Source organism: Gymnodraco acuticeps, unplaced genomic scaffold, assembly GCF_902827175.1.
Source record: "Gymnodraco acuticeps unplaced genomic scaffold, fGymAcu1.1, whole genome shotgun sequence".
NCBI lineage: Eukaryota > Metazoa > Chordata > Actinopteri > Perciformes > Bathydraconidae > Gymnodraco > Gymnodraco acuticeps.
Genome location: NW_022990597.1, coordinates 120,709 through 143,819, shown reverse-complemented (window position 1 = coordinate 143,819; position 23,111 = coordinate 120,709). Strand labels below are relative to the sequence as shown.

At 46.5% G+C, this 23,111-nt stretch overlaps 2 protein-coding genes across 2 annotated transcripts in view; both read right to left on the bottom strand.

Annotated features, from left to right (window-relative positions):
* Positions 1 to 6,859, bottom strand: part of LOC117554476 (calcium-dependent secretion activator 1-like) — a 57,521-nt gene extending 50,662 nt beyond the window's left edge. The window contains exon 1 of the mRNA XM_034228927.1: positions 6,215 to 6,859. Within this exon, the coding sequence (XP_034084818.1) occupies positions 6,215 to 6,556 (342 nt within the window). The 5' untranslated portion in view covers positions 6,557 to 6,859. The remainder of the gene's footprint in view (positions 1 to 6,214) is intronic.
* Positions 6,860 to 14,754: 7,895 nt separating this feature from the next.
* The window catches only part of iqub (IQ motif and ubiquitin domain containing), a 35,688-nt gene continuing 27,331 nt past the window's right edge, over positions 14,755 to 23,111 (bottom strand). Inside the window, 7 exon segments of the mRNA XM_034228925.1 lie at positions 14,755 to 15,270; positions 16,158 to 16,343; positions 17,001 to 17,249; positions 18,083 to 18,259; positions 19,064 to 19,234; positions 22,013 to 22,159; positions 22,161 to 22,189. Coding sequence (XP_034084816.1) covers positions 15,079 to 15,270; positions 16,158 to 16,343; positions 17,001 to 17,249; positions 18,083 to 18,259; positions 19,064 to 19,234; positions 22,013 to 22,159; positions 22,161 to 22,189 — 1,151 coding nt within the window. The 3' untranslated portion in view covers positions 14,755 to 15,078.

The following is a 23,111-nucleotide window of genomic DNA, read 5'->3' as shown; positions in this document are numbered from 1 at the left end:
ATAATCTCTCTTATCATTGGAACAACTATTGAAAGAAGGCGCTGGAACTCAGGGAAATAATTGCATACAGGGCTTTAATCAAGATCCTCAGATTGAGAATCAACACAGTGAAGGCCTAGGATTCAAACGCTCCAACATGTTGCGTGTTGTAAAGGAATTTGACCTAGATTGGCCCGGGGTACCTTTGTGCCATTTACAATAACAAGGGAAAGAGAATAAAGAAAACAAGGTTACTATTGACCCCTCCTCTCATCATGTGGTTATTCGGAGTCATGCACCAGTCAGTGTCGTGGAGGCAGTCTGCTGATTCAACTTGAAATGTTAATTATTTATCAGAATCAGGGATGAACCGGAGAGGCTCTCTGGGAAATAAACATCCTTCGTGTTAACTAGACGGCCTTGAGGTGAAACCTGGACCGCTTCCTTCCTCTCGTCTGATTCTCACCGCGTTGAATCAATACAGACACGTTCACAAAACATCAATCCCTTTGAGAGAGAATAATTTACACCATTCATCACTTCATTGATCTTCAACAACTCAAAGACTTTCAATAATGTCAGACAAGAGCTGAGCATGAGAGACTATAAAGAGCTCTTTTTGTTCACAAAGAGCAAAGAAGATCTGTTAAACTCACGCTGAACATTCTCACTGTGTCAACAAGGAAAGAGCAGATGTTGCACGGCTGGTTTCTCTGCTTCAGCTTCTCGACTAAACTTCCTCCCAAAAGGTGTCAGGGTTTACGGTCAGTCTGGTGCATATCGGTTAGTGGTGCACGATAATTATCGGGCCGATAATTATCGGTCCGATATTAGGAATTATGACGTCATCCCGATAAACCCGATAAAAGTATTAATAGCCCCGATAATATACAATATATTTTTTGGGTAAAAAAAAAAGAAAACATACGTGGGGTGGATTGGGATGAGGGGCGCTTGTTTTTCACTCGGCTCCTCCCGTTTTGCCAGTACTGTGGTATTAGTGGTTTAGGAAGAGGGGAGTTTTTCACAAATCCAGCGCTCCCTAACTCATGCCTGGCTGTGACGTAAATGGTGTGCGGCAGTGAAGCCAGGACAGTAAAGAAACATGTCACCGGTAGTATGGGACTATTTCAAAGTTTCAGAGTTAGATAGTTCGCTTGCTATTTGTATTAACAAATGCAGAAGTTCCACGAGGAGGGAAAAAGGCAACGAGCTATAATACTTCCAACCTGATTAGTCACCTGAAACATCGCCGTCGCTACGGTGGCGATGTTTCAGGTGACTGTAAGCATACGAAGCGTACGAAGACGCCTGCGCTGCTAAACTAGCGGCGAATCCAAAGCCAGCTGCAAAGGCACCGGGACTTTTACCTATCGACGAGGCTTTTGAAAAAGGCAAGAAGTTTGCCAGAGACGACCCCAGGCACACCAGGTGTGCAAAAAATAACAGGTACATTTAATATATATATATATATATATATATATATTATATTATTATCGGTTATCGGTATCGGTCTTGAGAAGCAGGAAGTTATCAGTATCGGTATCGGTTTCAAAAAACCAATATCGTGCATTCCTAATAGCGGTGTTACTCAAAGCGCAGACAAGCTGTTAATGTTTCAATATGTAAACCGGGAAGTAAATGGATTTCTGACTGAAGAGGAAAGTAATCAATAAATAATAAACCTTTGGCCACATGGCTTTCACAGTTGGCAAAGCATGCCTCAAAATGATGGAAACTCGAGAGCAGTGCAGATCATTTTACTTCAATAGATAGATTTAATAAATATTACCTTTGCTACCGATGCTGGTTTTCAGTTGGGGACTTTGGGTGCTTTGTTTGTTTTTCAGAAAGATTAAGAAAAACTATTGGCCAGATTTAATGAGACTTGTAGGAGTTCACAATTCGTAATATGGACTAGTGCTAAATGCTCTGATTGGTTAGCTGGCCGGCTCTGTTGTGATTGGTCAACCGCTTAGAGATGTCCCGCCCCTTAACCTATAAACGTATAAATGTTTTAGCGCTAGCCAGTAGAAGCGTGAATGTTCCATAGGGATGTCATTATGTTCCTGAAGTAAACAAAGGAGTCCAATGGGGCGTTTCAGGGGGGGGGGGTTGCAACTAGAAGTATTTTTATCAAAGTGGCTTCAACTTTTAATTGAACAATTTAGATTAGTTATAAATGGACCTTTGAGTTGAAATTGTTATGGTTGTTTTAAAGTAAAGGAAAATGTGAATTCACCTAAACAGGACATGTGATTTCTAAAGTTGATTTCAAAAGAGAAACAAAGTCATCGTAGCATATGTGTCCTTTCCCCCCACATGCAGTCATGTATGGAGCATTGGTGTGTTTCTTTCCACAAGTAACAGCACCCATGTCATCATTAAAGTGTGTTCTGGGGGTTGAGAGCATCATGGAGTCTGAGCGTGGGCCGCCGCTAAGCACCGGCTGCATCATTACCTCCGCCTCCAGAGGCACGGCGGCCAGCAGGAACTGACGGGATCCAGACGGAGAAAACGTTTTCCGCCAGAACTATTATTAGTCTTCAATCACTTCAGACAGGAGGTAAGGGAAACATTTCCAGCATCGCTCTACGCTCCTGCACAACACTACATCTTTGTCTTTTTTCAGCACAAAGGGTTGCAATCGATCCAAATGCTAGCGAAATTATCCAAATCGCACCAAGCGCAATATGTGGTAAAGGCCAAACATCTGAATGAAAGAAGTCCCGGCCCGTTGACAGTGTTCTAAAGACTTCTTACAAATCTGTGTTTGGTACAGAAATCATATGACACCATGATCCTTTGAATGATGTTTCACTCAGGGTCCATTTTTCAAATCGTGCAGCCATAACAGTTGGTGATGCATTTGCATGGAACTGCAGGTTTCAGCTAACTGATCAATATAGCTTCCAATTAGCTTTAAAGCATCAACGTAGAACAGCAGCAGCTTGTCAAACGAGCAGAGAAAACGGTTATATGTCAGTTTGAGCGTGCAATGGAAAATAACAACACTTAGTTTTAGTGGAGTTTGAACGGGATGCAGGTGCAAAAAACCTGATTTGGACACTCCTGAGTATATGGATTAACTCTGAGGTAACGTTACGTAACAGTGGACGTCATCGGCAACACTTCAGGTTTCTGATGCCCCAGCCACACAAGGACGAAAACGGTCGTATCTGCTACAGTTCTCTATCAGATAGACGTTCGGCCACACGACGCCGATACGGAAACGCAGATAACGATAACGGGTCCCTAGGTGGGTAGATCTGCAAACGAAACGCTCTGGGGGGGCAAACTGCTCCGTGTTTACGCCTATACGATCATGTCCTGATAACGATGAAGCAATAGCCCCGCCTCTCCTGCTCAGAGATCAGCTGCTGGGCTCTCAGAAGAGGGGGAGGAAAAGAGAGGCTCCGTGTTTTATTCTTATATGATTATATAGAGTCGTTATTCATTTGTTTTAAAGCTCAATAAATAACAAAGAAGACCTTTGACCGGCACTTTTCTAATTTTGTCCGGAAGATTTAAACTTTAACGGACATGTTGAAAAAATCGAACTGAAACTCTGCCGCACGGTTCCCTCGTCCATTGGAAGAGGCGGAGAGGTGGGTGTTTGTCATCTGCTGGTGGACTAACGGAGAGAATTATAGCAGGAGCACACGCTTGCCTCGGGGAGGGAGAAAGAGCTAGAGCGTCCACAGTGGAGAATAAACAGAAGGGCAACCATGGCAACCAGGCACGGGAAGTCTTCTTCGCTGCTTTTGTGGCAGGACTACAGCGCCACTTACAGGCCTGGCATATGTACTACAGCGTTTCGAGCGGTCTCGTGTGGACGGAAACGTTTCTGGTGCCTCTTGCGTGTGGACGGAAGACTTTTTTGATAACGATTGCGGTCCGTTATCGTCCTCGTGTGGCAAGGGTATAAATGAAAGGCACAAGCGCTGCTACTAATGACTACTTTCATTATGAACTAATGTACTGATTATTCTATATATAAATCGGTTCGATGTTAGTCTAATATTGTCAGAAAATAAGCGTCCATCCTAGTTTCTATAACTCCAAGTTTTTTCCGTCCAAAACCTAAAGATATTGACTTTGATTTGATATAAAAACAGAGATAAAAGCAGGAAATATCCACATTTAAGTGGTTGAATGCAGTTTCTTGACATTACAGTATATCAGGAAGAAGAGGTTTTACTGTCCTATGAACAGTAGCTACATCTTGGTGGTTGTCAAGGAAAATCTGAAGTGCCATGCGTCTCAAACAGTGCTAAGTACAATCAGCGTAAGGCAAAAGAAGTAAGGAAGTAATATATAGTGCAATAAGAAATGGTGCAAGTGAAACAAAGGTATAGTGCAGGAGAAAGTACACAATGTTTATGTAAGATAAAAAAGATAAGGCGGGATTATGTGAAATTGTTGGAGATTAACGTCAATCGACTAAAAGAAAAGATGTACATAACAATGGTAACGCACAGCAGGAAGTGATGGTGTAAGCCAAACAGTACAGACCATTGTTGTGAGGACATTCTGATAAAAACAAAACAATGGCTGTTCTCAGATCTGCTTCCTGTCAGACTTCACTTGGATAACCCCCCCCCCCCCCTGCCTGCAGAGAGTTTTATTGATTTTTCCGTCCTGCAGAGATCCAGAGCTGGGCAGGAGTCCAGGGATTCAAACCAGCAACACACAGACACACAGACACGCCTCTCACCTCGCACCAGGGGAGTACTACTAACACGAGGAAATCCACTTCCTCTGCGAGACAACAAATCGATCGCCACGTTTTCCTAAAGACTTCACACTGTATTTATGAATCAGCGCCGGGAGAAGCAGGACTTCCAGCACCACTTGGAGAGGAAATGCTCTCAGATTTCCTCGTGTTGGATCTCAAGTTTCTGTCTTATTAATGTGACACGGGTTTAATATTCTGAACTTGCACAAATAAACTCCCACGTCTGCCTTCTGTCGGAGCAGATTCATCCCTCTCTGGATGGAAACACCTCGTCTCTGCTTATTGAAATCAAACACCACGAGACGCTCATTACCAGGCTCCCCAGTGGGAACATGGAGTCAGAACTGGCATCCCGCGCTTGTTTTATTGAGTGAGAACTCGCAGGTCCAGGCTGCCCTCCAGCACCACAGCAAGATGCATTCATCTGAGGGGGGGGGGGCTTTCACTTAATCAGCTGACGGTCCTTGAATGAAGTGCAGCCAAGGACCGGGATTCAATGCATCCTGATATCCAATGCATGCAATCCGGAAATAAATGAATAACTGAACATAAAGCTTTTTTAAGCAGCTCTACCTATGTGTAGTGTGCAGAGATTTTAACCAACATTAAAGGTTAAGAGGACTTTTAAGATATTCCTGTCAGTTTTAAGGAGATTTTGTTTGCATTTAAGAAAGGCGTGTAGCATGGATTATACTGAGTTTAAGGTAAGCACAAACAAAGCAGACTTTAAGAAGAAGTCCGTTTTAAGGCTGATGAGGGGTTTTACCCAATGGGATGGAAGCTGCAGATCGATAGCATTGTTTAATGTGTAATGTTACAGGGTGGTGGGTTCATTACAATGTTATTGTTCAAGGCAATTAAAAAAGAACTGCATAAAGTATTGGTTTAACAACCTAGATACCCCTGATTCCCCCTCTTCACCACTATGCCAGATTCCTTTCGGATTTCACTCAATTTAAGGTAGACGTGACCCGAACCAAGAAGATATACACAGCACAACTGTAGAAACACATGACATTCAACAAGTCCAGTAGATTGTTCAATTCGGCATTAACTTCTACAAAAACATAGCGGTTTGTTTTTTTAGGAGATATATCTAATTGAACAGCTGGTTCACGATGGTGCTGGTCGCTCTCAAAGGAGTGTTGTGATACGGAAACAGCGTGGAAGCAACAGGAGAATCAAAGAGAAAAGGAGCTATTTTGCTCAAATTAAACAATTCATGGAGGATGTAATATATGCCGAATTGATAAGTAGGTGCATATGATTGTAAACATATTAAAAGTGTAGTTGTTTGTTGGAAATATTGTGTCAGGTGGGAGAATATGCTTTAAATTGACTCATTTCTAAAAGGAGCTTCGACCCTAAATATTGTACATTGCGCATAGGAATCCTGAAGCATTAGGACATGTTTCTGAAATATAGAGATGACGTGCTGTTTTATATCAAATTAAATATATTGTTGGTCTCTTGAAAGCAAACAGGTGTTTCTCTCACCTTCTGCTGCCGCCGGGCCATGTCTGTGGGCTGCTTGGCGTTGAAGGGGTATGCAATGCACCGGAGGACAAACACATAAATCTGCACTTTAGTCTTCCTCTCCTCTTCCTCCTTCTGGATCCTCTCCCTCTCCTTCCTCTCCTCCTCCTCCTCCTCTTCACCTGTATCGTTGCAGTCTTTCGGAGCACCTTTCCCGGGGACAGCAGCTCCAGGCGCGGGGGGGGTTCTCCGGTTGTTTCCACGTTTCCCCCCCGAAGAAGGTGCATGTTTCCTGGGAGCCTCCTGCACAACTTCTGGGTCGGACTCCCCGCCCGTGTCTTCGCTGGAGGACGGGTCCAGCATGGTGGGGAACTCCGAGAAAAAAGAGAAACACCTGTCAGAGTTTGTTTGTTTTAGTCGACGTGGCGTTAACAGCTGCACTTTCACACCAACGGTTCTTCTATTCAGCCGTTAGTGTTCGGTGCAAACACCCGCGTGGACGTCGGTTAGTTTCCAAACGGTTTTTAACGGTTAATATTCATCGGGGTTGTCGTCGCTTGCGCTTCGTTCCGACGCACCGCCGGGAATGTGATGTGTTGGAATGGCTGCGCGTAACCGCTGCTGTGAGCGCGCTTTGGCAGTGAGCGCTCCTGCAGACACAGGTGAGCAACCTGTAGCTGCAGAGAGAGGACAAACACAGCGAGAGGGATCACTCTGACGGGGTTTATTAAAAAACCCTCTTGTGCAAACAGTTAATAGGTTAGTAAAAGATGTTGTACGGAAGAGGATTAGGGCCACTTGAGAACAAAACATGGGGAATGTGAAAAACCCTGATTCTGGATTTTTTTCCTCAGAGTTCTGAAATTAAAGTCACTCAACTCAATCATCCTGTGCTATACTGTATTCAGCTCAGATAAGATAGGAAAGTATAAGATAAGATTGACCTTTTAAGCATTAAGAGTGAGATTGAAAAACAGGACAGTACAAGATTAATACAATTAAAGATATATGCAGGTAAGTAACTGTTAAAATAATAAATGAATTACATGAACATATGTGAACATATATTTGAGTCCCATATATACTGAGGAAAAAGTACTTTTACTTTATTACTTTCAGAGACAATTATATTACTTTTTATCACACCACATTTCCTATGTCGAGTTTAGTTACTGTTCTGATCAAGATTTTACAAAAGATGTTATATTATAACTATTTAAAGAAGTTGCAGTAAAGATTAAGTATTTTAATGTTCTGCTATCTGTAGCTGCAGAGTCTTTTGTTTATATTGTATGTTGCAAACAAACAAGTGATGACAAAAGGACTTACTTCTTCAATTGTATTAGGGGCAGCCGCAGCTCAGTCCCTGGTTCGAGTCCCTGGTTCGAGTCCTTGTCCGTGCCGAAAGAAAGACGGATCCTGAACTACTTCCAGGTGCAAACACATGGCAGCCTCTTAGCTCTGACACATACCTGTAAAGATGCAGGTGTATGTTTTTGATTGTGTATTATTTACTAACATCGTATAACTGAATTTTCCCTTGTGGGATTAATAAAGTATGTATTTTTCTTCTTCATCCTTATGCTAGTTTATGCAATACTAATCTACATGTCAGCAGGCACGTGCACACATCAAAGTGGGCTTGAGCCCCTGCCCTTTTTCCTCCTCCAGAGAAAGTGCCCTTTTTTCCCCCTTTTTTTATTTTTATAAATGAATATATATCTACTGCTGTTAGGGTTAGGGGTTACAGCGCACAGTTTCCCTTTCCAAAAATATATTGATTGAATACAAAATTAAAATATCAGGTCGGGAGATTAGACTGTGAAGTTCCGTAGCTCTCTCCACCCTCCCTCCACGTCTCCTGCACAGCGGTGCGGACATCGGCAGTCCCTTCAGACAGACAGGTAGCAGCACCTCCCACTTTACTGTCCCTTCAGACAGACAGGTAGCAGCACCTCCCACTTTACAGTCCCTTCAGACAGACAGGTAGCAGCACCTCCCACCTTACTGTCCCTTCAGACAGACAGGTAGCAGCACCTCCCACTTTACAGTCCCTTCAGACAGACAGGTAGCAGCACCTCCCACTTTACAGTCCCTTCAGACAGACAGGTAGCAGCACCTCCCACTTTACTGTCCCTTCAGACAGACAGGTAGCAGCACCTCCCACCTTACAGTCACCAGACAGACAGGTAGCAGCACCTCCCACTTTACTGTCCCTTCAGACAGACAGGTAGCAGCACCTCCCACCTTACTGTCCCTTCAGACAGACAGGTAGCAGCACCTCCCACTTTACAGTCCCTTCAGACAGACAGGTAGCAGCACCTCCCACCTTACTGTCCCTTCAGACAGACAGGTAGCAGCACCTCCCACTTTACAGTCCCTTCAGACAGACAGGTAGCAGCACCTCCCACTTTACAGTCCCTTCAGACAGACAGGTAGCAGCACCTCCCACTTTACTGTCCCTTCAGACAGACAGGTAGCAGCACCTCCCACCTTACTGTCCCTTCAGACAGACAGGTAGCAGCACCTCCCACCTTACTGTCCCTTCAGACAGACAGGTAGCAGCACCTCCCACCTTACAGTCCCATCAGACAGACAGGTAGCAGCACCTCCCACCTTACTGTCCCTTCAGACAGACAGGTAGCAGCACCTCCCACCTTACAGTCCCATCAGACAGACAGGTAGCAGCACCTCCCACTTTACAGTCCCTTCAGACAGACAGGTAGCAGCACCTCCCACCTTACTGTCCCTTCAGACAGACAGGTAGCAGCACCTCCCACTTTACAGTCCCTTCAGACAGACAGGTAGCAGCACCTCCCACCTTACTGTCCCATCAGACAGACAGGTAGCAGCACCTCCCACCTTACAGTCCCATCAGACAGACAGGTAGCAGCACCTCCCACCTTACTGTCCCATCAGACAGACAGGTAGCAGCACCTCCCACTTTACAGTCCCATCAGACAGACAGGTAGCAGCACCTCCCACTTTACAGTCCCATCAGACAGACAGGTAGCAGCACCTCCCACTTTACAGTCCCATCAGACAGACAGGTAGCAGCACCTCCCACTTTACAGTCCCATCAGACAGACAGGTAGCAGCATCTCCCACCTTACTGTCCCTTCAGACAGACAGGTAGCAGCACCTCCCACTTTACAGTCCCATCAGACAGACAGGTAGCAGCACCTCCCACTTTACAGTCCCATCAGACAGACAGGTAGCAGCACCTCCCACTTTACAGTCCCATCAGACAGACAGGTAGCAGCACCTCCCACCTTACTGTCCCTTCAGACAGACAGGTAGCAGCACCTCCCACCTTACTGTCCCTTCAGACAGACAGGTAGCAGCACCTCCCACCTTACTGTCCCTTCAGACAGACAGGTAGCAGCATCTCCCACTTTACTGTCCCTTCAGACAGACAGGTAGCAGCACCTCCCACTTTACTGTCCCTTCAGACAGACAGGTAGCAGCACCTCCCACTTTACTGTCCCATCAGACAGACAGGTAGCAGCACCTCCCACTTTACTGTCCCTTCAGACAGACAGGTAGCAGCACCTCCCACTTTACTGTCCCTTCAGACAGACAGGTAGCAGCATCTCCCACTTTACTGTCCCTTCAGACAGACAGGTAGCAGCACCTCCCACTTTACTGTCCCTTCAGACAGACAGGTAGCAGCACCTCCCACTTTACTGTCCCTTCAGACAGACAGGTAGCAGCACCTCCCACTTTACTGTCCCTTCAGACAGACAGGTAGCAGCACCTCCCACTTTACTGTCCCATCAGACAGACAGGTAGCAGCACCTCCCACTTTACTGTCCCTTCAGACAGACAGGTAGCAGCACCTCCCACTTTACTGTCCCTTCAGACAGACAGGTAGCAGCACCTCCCACCTTACTGTCCCTTCAGACAGACAGGTAGCAGCACCTCCCACCTTACTGTCCCTTCAGACAGACAGGTAGCAGCACCTCCCACTTTACTGTCCCTTCAGACAGACAGGTAGCAGCCCCTCCCACCTTACTGTCCCTTCAGACAGACAGGTAGCAGCACCTCCCACCTTACAGTCACCAGACAGACAGGTAGCAGCACCTCCCACTTTACTGTCCCTTCAGACAGACAGGTAGCAGCACCTCCCACCTTACTGTCCCTTCAGACAGACAGGTAGCAGCACCTCCCACCTTACTGTCCCTCAGACAGACAGGTAGCAGCACCTCCCACCTTACTGTCCCTTCAGACAGACAGGTAGCAGCACCTCCCACCTTACTGTCCCTCAGACAGACAGGTAGCAGCACCTCCCACCTTACTGTCCCTTCAGACAGACAGGTAGCAGCGCCTCTCACCTTACTGTCCCTTCAGACAGACAGGTAGCAGCACCTCCCACCTTACAGTCACCAGACAGACAGGTAGCAGCACCTCCCACCTTACTGTCCCTTCAGACAAACAGGTAGCAGCACCTCCCACCTTACAGTCACCAGACAGACAGGTAGCAGCACCTCCCACTTTACTGTCCCTTCAGACAGACAGGTAGCAGCACCTCCCACTTTACTGTCCCTTCAGACAGACAGGTAGCAGCACCTCCCACTTTACTGTCCCTTCAGACAGACAGGTAGCAGCACCTCCCACTTTACTGTCCCTTCAGACAGACAGGTAGCAGCACCTCCCACCTTACAGTCCCTTCAGACAGACAGGTAGCAGCACCTCCCACCTCACTGTCCCTTCAGACAGACAGGTAGCAGCACCTCCCACCTTACTGTCCCTTCAGACAGACAGGTAGCAGCACCTCCCACTTTACTGTCTCATGTGATGCCGGCTTTTCTTGGATTGTTTGAAGGTGAGTGGAGAGATAAACAAATGACTAAGAAGCTAGTGCCTCGAGTTTACAGCTAAGTCACCAGCCCCCCCTACTAGCGGTATTTACTTGCGGCACCGAGGTGTCACAAGCACCCCCCCCCCCCGTTGACAATTTACTAGCGGTACCGAAGTGGGCCGGTTGCGAGTCCCAGGCTGATTTTTTGTCCCAGTCCGCCCCTGGCTACTAGCTAATGGATAAGTTAGCTCAAGGTGTAGCTAAGGCCATTTATCATGGGCATACAATGTACTGTAGCGGAGACACTAAAGGAGACTACAGTCAAATGTGTATCTAATAACGTCGTCACAATCGCCACATTGATATATGGAAGCAAACGAGAGACAGAAGTATTTTAATTTTATCAGACACCAAATGAATACCACACCCCTTACAATTTCACTTCTGATATACTGCACATATTTTACCTAGTAATTCTTACTTTCCTATTTAGTGATAGTGTTTTAATATGACAGTGTTTGCAACACGTATACAGTGAAGCAGATTCCTGTGAATGTAAACTTTCTTGGCAATTAACCTTATCCTGAAACAGATATGGTTATTTTTACTCCACTGCATTTTGTGTGACAGCAGGTTGTAGGGAGACGTGTTTTCCCCTGCAGAGTGATACCTCCTCTCGAATAGACGATCTTTGAGCTGAAAGGGAAGCGACATGTGTTCGAGCTGCAACAGAAAACACATTTAAAGATGTACACCTCACAGTAAAAATATAAAGTAGTTTAACTAAAGTAATCTGTATGTATGTGTAGATAACAAGTGTCTCAACTAATGTGTTGTTTCAATGTTACAAATACGCTCTGGCAGACTTTCCAAATTAAAGGTCACCTATCATGCTATTTGTAGGCAATAGCAGAGGTCTCAGATATATACAAATATATTAAAAAAACATGTCTATTAAGTGTTTTGCTCAAAATACCAAACAGATCATTCTAGCCATGCCTCATATCCCTCTATTTCACTTCCTGTTTCTAAAGTGCTGTTTGGGTATAAAGCTTTAAAGAGGAGGGGTCTGAGCTCATGCGGGACCCGGCAGCTACTGTCTAAACTAAATGCTGCCGTGATGAAACGCCATATCATGGATTATCAAGGATTCTCTCTGAAACAGTTTGGAGCTCAAAGGCTTTCTCTCTTGCCGGTTATACCACAAGGTGAGTTCCTTTTTACTTCCTGCTTCTTCACACACATGCTCTCCAGTACAGGTTAGCTCTGAGTGTTAGCGATGCTAATGTAACACCGACCATATTACGTCCAAAACAGTCGGGCATTGTTTCTGATAGCAACGTTTCTGATTGGGCCGTGGGTCCACATTTCAGATATTACGTCATATCGGACGCAAATCTGGATCAGCTCCGTTGTTCCCCGTTTTTAGAGATTTGGGTACGGAGGAAAAGAGAGAGGGTTTTATTTCCTGACGCTGCGTGAGTTCCCCGACACACCGGGGACACATGGTGATGGAGAAAAGACATCACAAAGTGCATTTTGCATGATAGGTCCCCTTTAAGTCTTTCAGGATTGTACAAAACAAACCATACACATGTATAGATTTGTAAAGAGGGCTTTCTACCTCCTAAAAGCATGACAGGCAATTCAAACAAGCACATTGTTCACTATGATCACAACATGGTAAATTTATAGCAGGGGATTACAGTTTATACAATAGCCACTAGAGGTCAGTGTTTCTCTGGTTGTTTACACCACGCACTAATCTTAATTGGAGTCCTTAACATAGGAGTTACAGAGCAATAAAGGCAACACATACAACAACAAAAACAATCGCCTACATCTGTAATAATTCACATGTTTTCATGGATCCAGGTTTTTGATTTACTGCTTCTGCTGCAGCTATAATGACACCAACCTGATAACTGAAGTGAGTAAAGTAGAGCTTCGTTTGTGCATTATTTATGTTTTATCCAAATGTATATCTGGGAGGAACCTTGCCGTAAATGCTTCTCCTCTAAAGTGTCCACGTCAGAGGATGTTCAGAGTTCAAGCTATGCACTGATTTCCTTTCTTTGTATTTTACTTGCCTGCGGCTGCGACCCAGCACCTCACCTGAACAGTTGTGTGCTTTCCATCCATCAGAGCTTTACTGAACACAAAGCTGCACATAAATGGGAACTCCACCAATTTAAAGGTGGGGTAGGTAATTCACTTCACAAACACTTTTTGTTATATTCCATGGAATGCTCTTAACATCCCGATAGCAATGAATATCTGAAATGCTTTGACAACAAATCCATAAAAAATTTCATCAGTGGAAGCTGTAGCTGGACGGCCTACCTGCCTGTCAGCCTTCCATCTGTGCACAAACTTATCTCGTGCCCTCATTGGTCATGTGCGCGTTCGTGTGTGTTGGAGGAGGGGCTCTGTGAGGAAGTCTGAAGGAAGGGGCAGATTTGTTCCGGTTGTGTATTTTCAAATGCTAGCGCACTCGAGCTGGTTTCTCCATTCTTACCTAGCCCTCCTTTAACTTGGCAAATAAATTGTTGTTTGCTAAAACAGTCCGGCTGAAATTGTGGAAATGCTTGCACTGTAGTGGAAGGTTTGAAAACACCCCAAAAGACAGTCTACCATTTATTTTAGGGTTATTTTACTGTTCTTTCCGGAAGCCGAGCCCTGGGTATCCAGTATGTAAAGCTCCCAACATCTCAGTTCTAAATAAAAGCTAACCCTAACCCTGAATTACAGGCTGGCTTTGGCTCTTCACTTTGCTCGTGGGTCATGGACTTCCTGACTGACAGACCACAGCAAGTCAGAGTCGGTAAGCACCTATCATCTCCCCTTATACTAAACACAGGAACCCCACAAGGTTGTGTGCTTAGTCCCATGCTCTTCACACTCTTTACCAGCGACTGCACCCCCATCCACACCTCCAACTCCATAGTAACATTTGCAGACGACTCCACAGTAGTCGGTCTTATTACAGACAATAAGGAGACAGCCTACAGGCTCGAGGTGGAACATCTGACTGACTGGTGTAAGGAACACAACCTTGTCCTTAACACCTCCAAAACTAAGGAGCTCATTGTTGATTTCAGGAGGACAAAAAAGGAAGTCCATCTCCCCCTCCACATCCATGGAGAAGCAGTGGAGAGCATGGAAGACCTACGGTTCCTTGGAGTCAACATCTCCAATAAATTGACATGGACCTCAAACACCTCAAACCTGGTGAAAAAGGCACTGTTTTTCCTGAGGAAACTGAGACAGGCCAGGCTTCCACAAAAACTGCAGGTAAACTTCTATCGGTCGACTATTGAAAGCACCCTGTCCCGCTGCATAACTGTGAGGTACACCAGCTGCACAGCCACAGAGTGGAAGGACCTGCAACGGGTGGTGAAGGCTGCTCAGCGCATCGTTGGGACTGAGCTGCCCAACCTTGACAACATCTACAAAAGTCGACTGCAGAAGAAAGCCAGCAGTGACATCAGAGACATCACTCAGCCCGGCCACTCACTGTTCGAACCGCTGCCGTCCGGCAGACAGTTCAGGTCAATAAAATCACGCACCAACAGACTGAAGAACGGCTTCTTTCCCAGAGCTGTGGCCTCCATCACTTCCATCCCTGTCCAGCCACTAAACTCACTATAACATGCACACATACAAACACACTACCTCCCATCAAAGACTGCAGCCTAAAATACCATGTTATTTATTTGTATATTTATTAAGTATCAACTGATATTTTTTTTTTAGTAACTATTTATATTTAAACATTGTAGCTTTATATATTTTAACATTCTGGTAAAGTGCATATGATGACCCTGATTATTATTGCTACTATCTCTGCTTTATCACTGTTTTTATGGATGTGTTCTTATTTATGTTATGTATTGCATTGAGAGATGCCAACTGCATTTCGTTGCACTGATGTGTGATGACAATAAAGATATATTCTATTCTATTCTATTCTAACTGGTTAATAAATGTACATGAGTGAAAACCAGGATTAAGACCATCATGAACTTTATTTTGTAAAGTGACAGCTGATCAGAGCGAGGGAGGGGCACATTGGGGGGGTTTCTTAATGAGCTGAACCCGCTGGGGTGTGGGCGGTGGGCTTGCCTGTCGCCATGGTGACGGGCTTGGAGACGAGCTGGTTGCCGAGCGTGGCGGTCGGTTCCAGGTGCTCCGCCATGACGGGGACGCTGGTGAAGTGCCGGCGAGCCAACATGTGTTTGTGATCGACCCTGCGGAGGAACGTCACCTCGTACGCCTACACACACACACACAACACCACACACACACACACACACACACACACCACACACACACACACACACACACACACACAACACACACACACACACACACACACACACACACACACACACACACACACACACACACACACACACACACACACACACACACACACACACACACACCCACACACACACACCACACACACCACACACACACACACACACACACACACACACCCACACACACACACACACACACACACACACACACACAAACACACACACACACACATATATAATAGTAGAAGAATAAATAAAGGATGTCTAAATGGCTTCTTTAAGACGGGAACATGTCACTTAGGTCTGGTTAAAATTCCTCTGTGCTTTGTCTAGTCCTCTGTCTTTCTCTACAGCGTTAACCTTCGTGCTATGTATTACTGTATGCATGTTTTGTTTTATTGTTTTTAGAACTATTTCCAGATCAAATAGCCTCTTGGTTAGCGCATTTAAGGAAGTCTCTTTTGATGTGCACTGTCCCTGCAAAATAAAGTAATAATAAATACATGTTGGTGTTTAAAGATCCACCCTTTTATTTAAATTGGCTCTAATGCTTTCTTTTGTCATACGGCTTTGAAAGTTAATGAAATTGTTGATTATAACCAGAAGAAACCTTAAAGAGTTGGTAAAGTTCCAACCATGGGAAAGAGCTACTTTATAATTGTGTGTGTCTTCAGGATGACAATTCTGTATTTCATTGGGTTCCAAAAGAGGCTTCTGATCCCATCCCAATGCCAGAGGAATGATCAGAACGAGAACATGTGTCACTACAAGGTGAGAGTGCACACATCTGAGATTAGACATGAGGTGGAGACGATGTATACATGTTGAATGGACACACCTTGTGCACGTCGTCCACCTCCAGGTGCGCGGACGTCTCCTCTTTGGACAGCAGGATGCAGTTCCAGGGGCTCCAGACCCTCCTCTTCTCCCAGCGCACAAACACCAGGCTGTAGAGGTCACTGCTGCTGTGGAGGGCGGAGCGCGACGCCCACAGCACCTCCACCAGGTACCGCACGTCCTCCACCTGAGCACACACACACACACACACACACACACACACACACACACACACTGCTCAGAAACTACATTTATACTCAAAAGCGTAAAGGTAAGTGAGAAAAGTCAAATGACTGAAAGACGTGGAGAGCTCTCTGCTGCCGTGCGGAACAGCATTCAGACAATAACAATAAACCTTACAGCTAAAAACAATATATACATATATATCTATAATCAGAAGAGTACACACTATCAAATATACAGAAGATATTAGAATACTCTCTAATATATCAATCTACTAAAGGGACAGAAACATATACAAATCATCTGCTACATTAACAAGTTGTGCACAGCAGCTTGTAATTCAAAGTAAAATATATCCTGTGAGGTAGCGTAAGTAGGCTACAACATGGAAGTACAGTATGTGCCAATAGTTCATGATTATAGAAAGGGAGAAGTGAAACAAACGATCAAGTGTTCAGCCAGCGGAGCTGAGGTGTTGTGAATGACTTCCTGTATCTGTTCTACTGTTACAATGTTTGTTTTTGAATCTGTAAAGCCCTCTGAGACAAACATGTTTGTGATATTGGGCTGTACAAATAAAGTTTGATTTGCTTTGATTCGTGACCCGGGTGAGAGAGCCCCGGTCTGACCCTGCTTGTGGGCGTGTTGTGGTGATTGGTACCTGCAGCAGGAAGGGGATCTTGGCGTCCTGGTTGAGCCGCATCTCGTCGCTCCTCAGCCTCCTCAGGATGTTCCGGTAGCAGGAGAAGTCGTCTCGGGATCGGGCGATGTTGTCGAGGCCGGTGCAGTCCCGGCAGCGTCCGCTCAGACGCGCCCCGGCCGTCGGGCTGAAGTCAGAGGACTGGAGGTAGCGCTGGCAGCCGCGGCACTGGAACATGTCGTTCTTCAGCTGAGACGGGTCCTGGGGAACCTGGGACAGATTTGACAATATATGGAAACGGTTATGGTTGGGGACATATGTTCCTATGCCCGTAACAACACAATACAAAGGGGCTTTATTGGCATGACCACATTTTAAACATAGTATTAATAATAATAATAATTTATTACATTCATCATTTTTTGTTTGAGTGCTTTACAATGACACATTACACATATTAGACATGTCACAGTATTACCAAAGCATTCAGCACAAGGAGTTATAACAGAACAAAAATACATGCGGCACAACAGCATGACACAAAACATACTGTATAAATAAAAAGCGTGTGTGTGTGCGTGCACGTGTGTGCGTGCACGTGTGTGTGTGCGTGCACGTGTGTATAACTTTGACCCAGTTTATCAGTCTGTACCGCCCTCACTGAGCACAGGCCTGTGACCTCTGGCTGCTCTCTGTGTTTCGTCTCCCTGTTCCTGCCTGTTGGCGTCAGCTGATAGAGGTGTTATGGTTTATCTTGTTATGCAGCATGTTGATTCTTCTCTCAGAACTGGCTAAACACATGGGTCTGGGGTAGAGATCTTCAGAAGTGGTTTGGCAGCCGCTGAGTCACCTCGTGGCTCAGCTCATGTCTTGTGAATTATCCAGCCGAAGCTCCAAATAAAGCGTCGGTGTTTACCATCAAAGTTCCTGCTCTCTCCGAGTCTCTCCGAGTCTCTCCGAGTCTCTCCGAGTCTCTCCGAGTCTCTCTGAGTCTCTCTGAGTCTCTCCGAGTCTCTCAGAGTCTCGTCTCCATTGCTCCAGAAGTTTCCATCACAGTTATATGTGAAGAGCGTTTCTAAAGTTTCAGCCGTTAGAGGACTCACCTTCAGGTGTTTGGCCACCTCGGGGTTAAACGCTGGAGTTTTGATGAACTGCAGGAACAGAGTGGAGATCCTCTTCCTCAGACCCTGCAGACTCGCTACTTTAACCTGCCGAGTCATCAGGTCCGCCTCCCTGTCAATCAAATCCACGATGTCCCGGGTCAGCTGGCACTCGTGCTCCTGTAGGAGAAGGAGAAAAGCCTTCAGGCTACCAGCAGTACCAGAGAGAACAAGACCTATTCTGAATGGCATCAAATGTGTAGCAAGCACAGACTTAAGTATTTGCTACTGTATGCTCAACTTCAGTGATCGGGTGCACTTTAACACTCTGTGAGGTGTGTGTGTGTGTGTGTGTGTGTGAGGTGTGTGTGTGTGTACCTTGACGGTGTGTTTGAGTGTCAGCAGGTCCTCGGTGTGTGTGAGGTGTGTGTGTGTACCTTGACGGTGTGTTTGAGTGTCAGCAGGTCCTCGGTGTGTGTGAGGTGTCTGTGTGAAGTGTATATGTGTGTGTGTGTGTGTGTGTACATTGACGGTGTGTCTGAGTGTCAGCAGGTCCTGCGGTGTGTGTGTGTGCCTTGACGGTGTGTCTGAATGTCAGCAGGTCCTGCGGTGTGTGTGTGTGTGTGTGTGTGTGTGTGTGTGTGTGTGTGTGTGTGTGTGTGTGTGTGTGTATGTGTACCTTGACGGTGTGTCTGAGTGTCAGCAGGTCCTGCGGTGTGTGTGTGTGTGTGCGTGTGTGTGTGTGTGTGTGTGTGTACCTTGATGGTGTGTCTGAGTGTCAGCAGGTCCTGCGGTGTGTGTGTGTGTGTGCGTGTGTGTGTGTGTGTGTGTGTGTGTGTGCGTGTACCTTGATGGTGTGTCTGAGGGTCAGCAGGTGCTCCAGTGTGTGTGTGTGTGTGTGTGTGTGTGTGTGTGTGTGTGTGTGTGTGTGTGTGTGTGTGTGTGTGTGTGTGTGTGTGTGTGTGTGTGTGTGTGTGCGTGTACCTTGATGGTGTGTCTGAGGGTCAGCAGGTGCTCCAGTCTCTGCTCCTGGCTCTCAGAGCTCAGGTTGATGTTGTTGTAAAGGTCTCTCAGCTCCGCGGCTCTGACGGTGTGTTCACTGTCCATCTCGATCAGACGGCCGTCCGCTGCTCTCCACTGATGAGGAGCCGCCGACTGAAACACAGCCCTGTTAGTAAAGCTGACAGTGATCCCACTGAGGGTGTAGCAATACTGACAATATTCAGTTTGTGAAGACCAGGTCGAGCCACACGCTCGACCTGGTCATCACAAACTCCGCCCCCATCAGCAATCTGCTAGTGTATGACTTGGGGGTGTCTGACCACAAGACCATCTCTATGGAGCTCTCTTTCCAATCCCCACTCAGCGAGCCCAAACGCCAAATCCGCTTCAGGAACCTGAGGAACATCAACCCGGACACCATGACCCTGGACCTCCAGCATCTTTCTTCCGCCAACTTCTCATCAGTAAATGAGTCAGTTGCATATTACAACCAGTCCCTTAACAGTCTCCTTGATCTGCACGCCCCCCCTCAAAACCAGGATGGTCACCTTCTCGCGCTCAGCCCCTTGGTACACCGGCGAACTGCGGAGAATGAAGACAGCTGGGCGTGTCCTTGAGCGGCGGCTCAAGGCCTCAGGACTCACTGTTCACCGGTTAGCCTATCGTGAACACCAGAAGGCCTACGCACAGTCCCTCAGAGATGCACGATCCCAGTACTACTCCTCCCTCATCAACAACAGTACTGGAAACTCCAAGCAACTCTTCTCCACCATAAACCACCTCCTCAAACCCCAAAGTCCTCTACACTCCGACTCCACTGAGAAGCAGTGTAGCAACTTTGCCGCCTTCTTCACTAACAAAGTTGATACCATCTGCTCCCTCCTCTCTAGCCCCTCTGCACCTCCAGTTACAACTGCTGACCCACAGCCTGGGACAACCCAGCCTCTTCGCTGTTTCACGGACATCTCTCAGCGAGAGGTTGAGGGCATCGTTAGGAGGATGAAGCCCTCCACCTGTGTCCTGGACCCCCTTCCGTCAGCTCTTGTAAAATCGTACATCTGTACCATGAGCCCCATGATCACTAAGATCGTAAACCTCTCACTCCAGGCTAGCCATGTCCCCTCTGCCCTAAAAACCGTTGTCATCAAACCTCGTCTCAAAAAACCCACCCTTGACCCGGGAGTCCTGGCCAACTACAGACCCATTTCCAACCTTCCTTTTCTATCAAAGGTGCTGGAAAAACGAGTTGCTGCTCAGCTCCAGGACCACCTAAACTCCAACAACCTATTTGAGAAGTTCCAGTCTGGTTTCTGCTCAGGCCACAGCACAGAAACTGCCCTGGTCAGGGTCACCAACGACCTGCTGATGACGGCTGATGCTGGCTCTCCCTCTCTCCTCATCCTCCTCGATCTCACTGCAGCTTTCGACACCGTCGATCACGGCATCCTCCTCCATCGTCTGCACTCCACCATCGGACTCTCTGACTCTCCCCTTGATTGGTTCAGATCATACCTCACCGGGAGAACAGAGTACGTCTCCTTGGGCGAGGCAGAGTCGGGTACCCACAACGTCACCTGTGGTGTCCCTCAAGGATCAGTTCTCGGCCCCACCCTCTTCACACTCTACATGCTCCCCCTTGGCTCTATCATCAGCCGACATGGAGTATCATTCCATTGCTACGCTGATGACACCCAACTGTACCTCAGGATCAACCCTACCTCCTCTGCAGCCCTGCCTTCACCCACACTCACTGCCTGCCTGGAGGAGATACAGGCGTGGATGAAGCAAAACTTCCTGAAACTCAACAGCTCCAAGACCGAAGCCATTATAGTTGGCACCCCACACCAGGTTTGGTCATCCACCATCACCACCATCACCTTCTCCGGCCAGGACATTACACTCTCCTCAATAGTCACCAACCTTTGAGGCCCACATTAACAGCTGTGCAAGAACTCCTTTTATCACCTCAGGAACATCGCCAAACTCCGCCCCACACTCACTCTGTCTGACGCCGAAGATCTGGTCCACGCCTTTGTCTCCTCCAGGCTGGACTACTGCAATGCACTCCTCATCGAGATCCCTAACAAAAGCATCCAGAAGCTCCAATACATTCAGAACAGCGCTGCTAGGATCCTGATGAGGGTGCGCAAATATGAACACATCACCCCCATCCTTAAAGCACTACACTGGCTACCCGTGGAACTGAGGATCGAATTCAAGGTCTCTGTCCTCACCCACCAGTGTGTCCATGGAACTGCCCCTCCCTATCTCAAGGAACTCCTCACCCCCCATACCTCCTTGCGGACCACCCGCTCCAGCAACTCCAACTTCCTCAAACCCCCCAGGACTAAGCTCCGTACTATGGGAGACCGGGCCTTCTGCTCGGCTGCTCCCAGTCTGTGGAATGCTCTCCCCGACCACATGAGAGCACCACAGACCGTGGAGGCTTTTAAAAAAGGCCTCAAAACCCATCTCTTCAAAAGAGCCTTTGCCTAGACCTTTTTATCACCCTTTTATTTATTTATTATTTTTGTATTGCTTTTTATTAATTCTACCGTGTTGTGTAATGTTTATTTATACTGTTCATGCTCACTACTTGTAGCACTTCGGGATTTGAAATCAAATATGAAGTGCTTTATAAATGGAACCCATTATTATTATTATTAATATTGAGATGAGATGGGTTTAAACTGTATATGTTATTTTGTATAAATAATTGATTGTTGTGCTTTTATTTGTCTTAATGTGTGCATATGTATAAATGTGTCTTTTGATTTTGTGTATATATTTGTTTTTGTATTCGGGATTGTGGGAAACGGTATTTCGATCTCTCCGTCTGTACACACAAACTGAAAGATTGACAAGGAAGTTGACTTTGACTTTATCTAACATGTATGATCTGTAAGCAGGTGATGGGCGGTGACCTCTGACCTTGTCCAGCAGGTTCCTGACCACCTTGTCGTAGTTGTTGTTCTGGACGGCGATGCGATGGTGTCCGATGGCGGCGATGAGCTGCGTCTCCGTCTCCAGCAGAAAGCAGAGCGCCGCCTTCCTCTCCGCTCCTCTCAGAGACGAGTTTGATCTGCTGCTCCTCCTCACTGCGCCACTCTGAGACACACACACACACACACACACACACACACACACACACACACACACACACACACACACACACACACACACACACACACACACACACACACACACACACACACTTAAATATAAACATTCTTTGTCTTTACTCTACTGTTCATTGTTTAATTTTACATTCTGCCTTAGCTCGTTCAATTTGACATTTAAGATTGGGGAAGCGGCTGGTCTCCACCTCTCTCTCTTCTTAAGGTCTTATTTTGATTTGTTTATAATTGTTTAGTATTTATTCATTTTGTTTGATTATTATATTGTACTAATGTGTGTGTGCGTGTGTGTGTACCTTGACAGCGTGTTTGAGTGTCAGCAGGTCCTGCAGAGAGTGTGTGAGGTGTGTGTGTGAGTGTTTGTGTGAGGGTGTACCATGACATTGTGTTTGAGTGTCAGCAGGTCCTGCAGTGTGTGTGTGTGTGTAATAATTCCTTACATTTATTATAGCGCTTTTTCAATGACTCAAAGCGCTTTACATATACACACATTACACATATATGCAATGGTCAGATACTGTGGACAATACCCACAGGAGCAAGTTCAGGTGAAGTGCCCAAGGACACACCGGCGGCGGGTTTCACGATCATTGCACAGCGCACTGCGCCACACCGTCCATCTTCACGCCTCGAGGTCATCGAGGCGCTTTTACAAGTACACATTGGTATCATACATGTACTGTGGACATTACCCACAGGAGCAAATCCGGGTGAAGTGTCTTGCCCAAGGACACAACGGCCTGACGCAGTGGCGGCAGGAGCGGGTTACGAACTGGAGTTCCCCAGCACTCCCCCTTGATCTGATGATCGGATGCACAGACCACTGCACCACCCGTCCCGTGGTGGTGTGTGTGAGGTGTGAGGTGTGTGTGTGTGTGAGGTGTGTGAGGTGT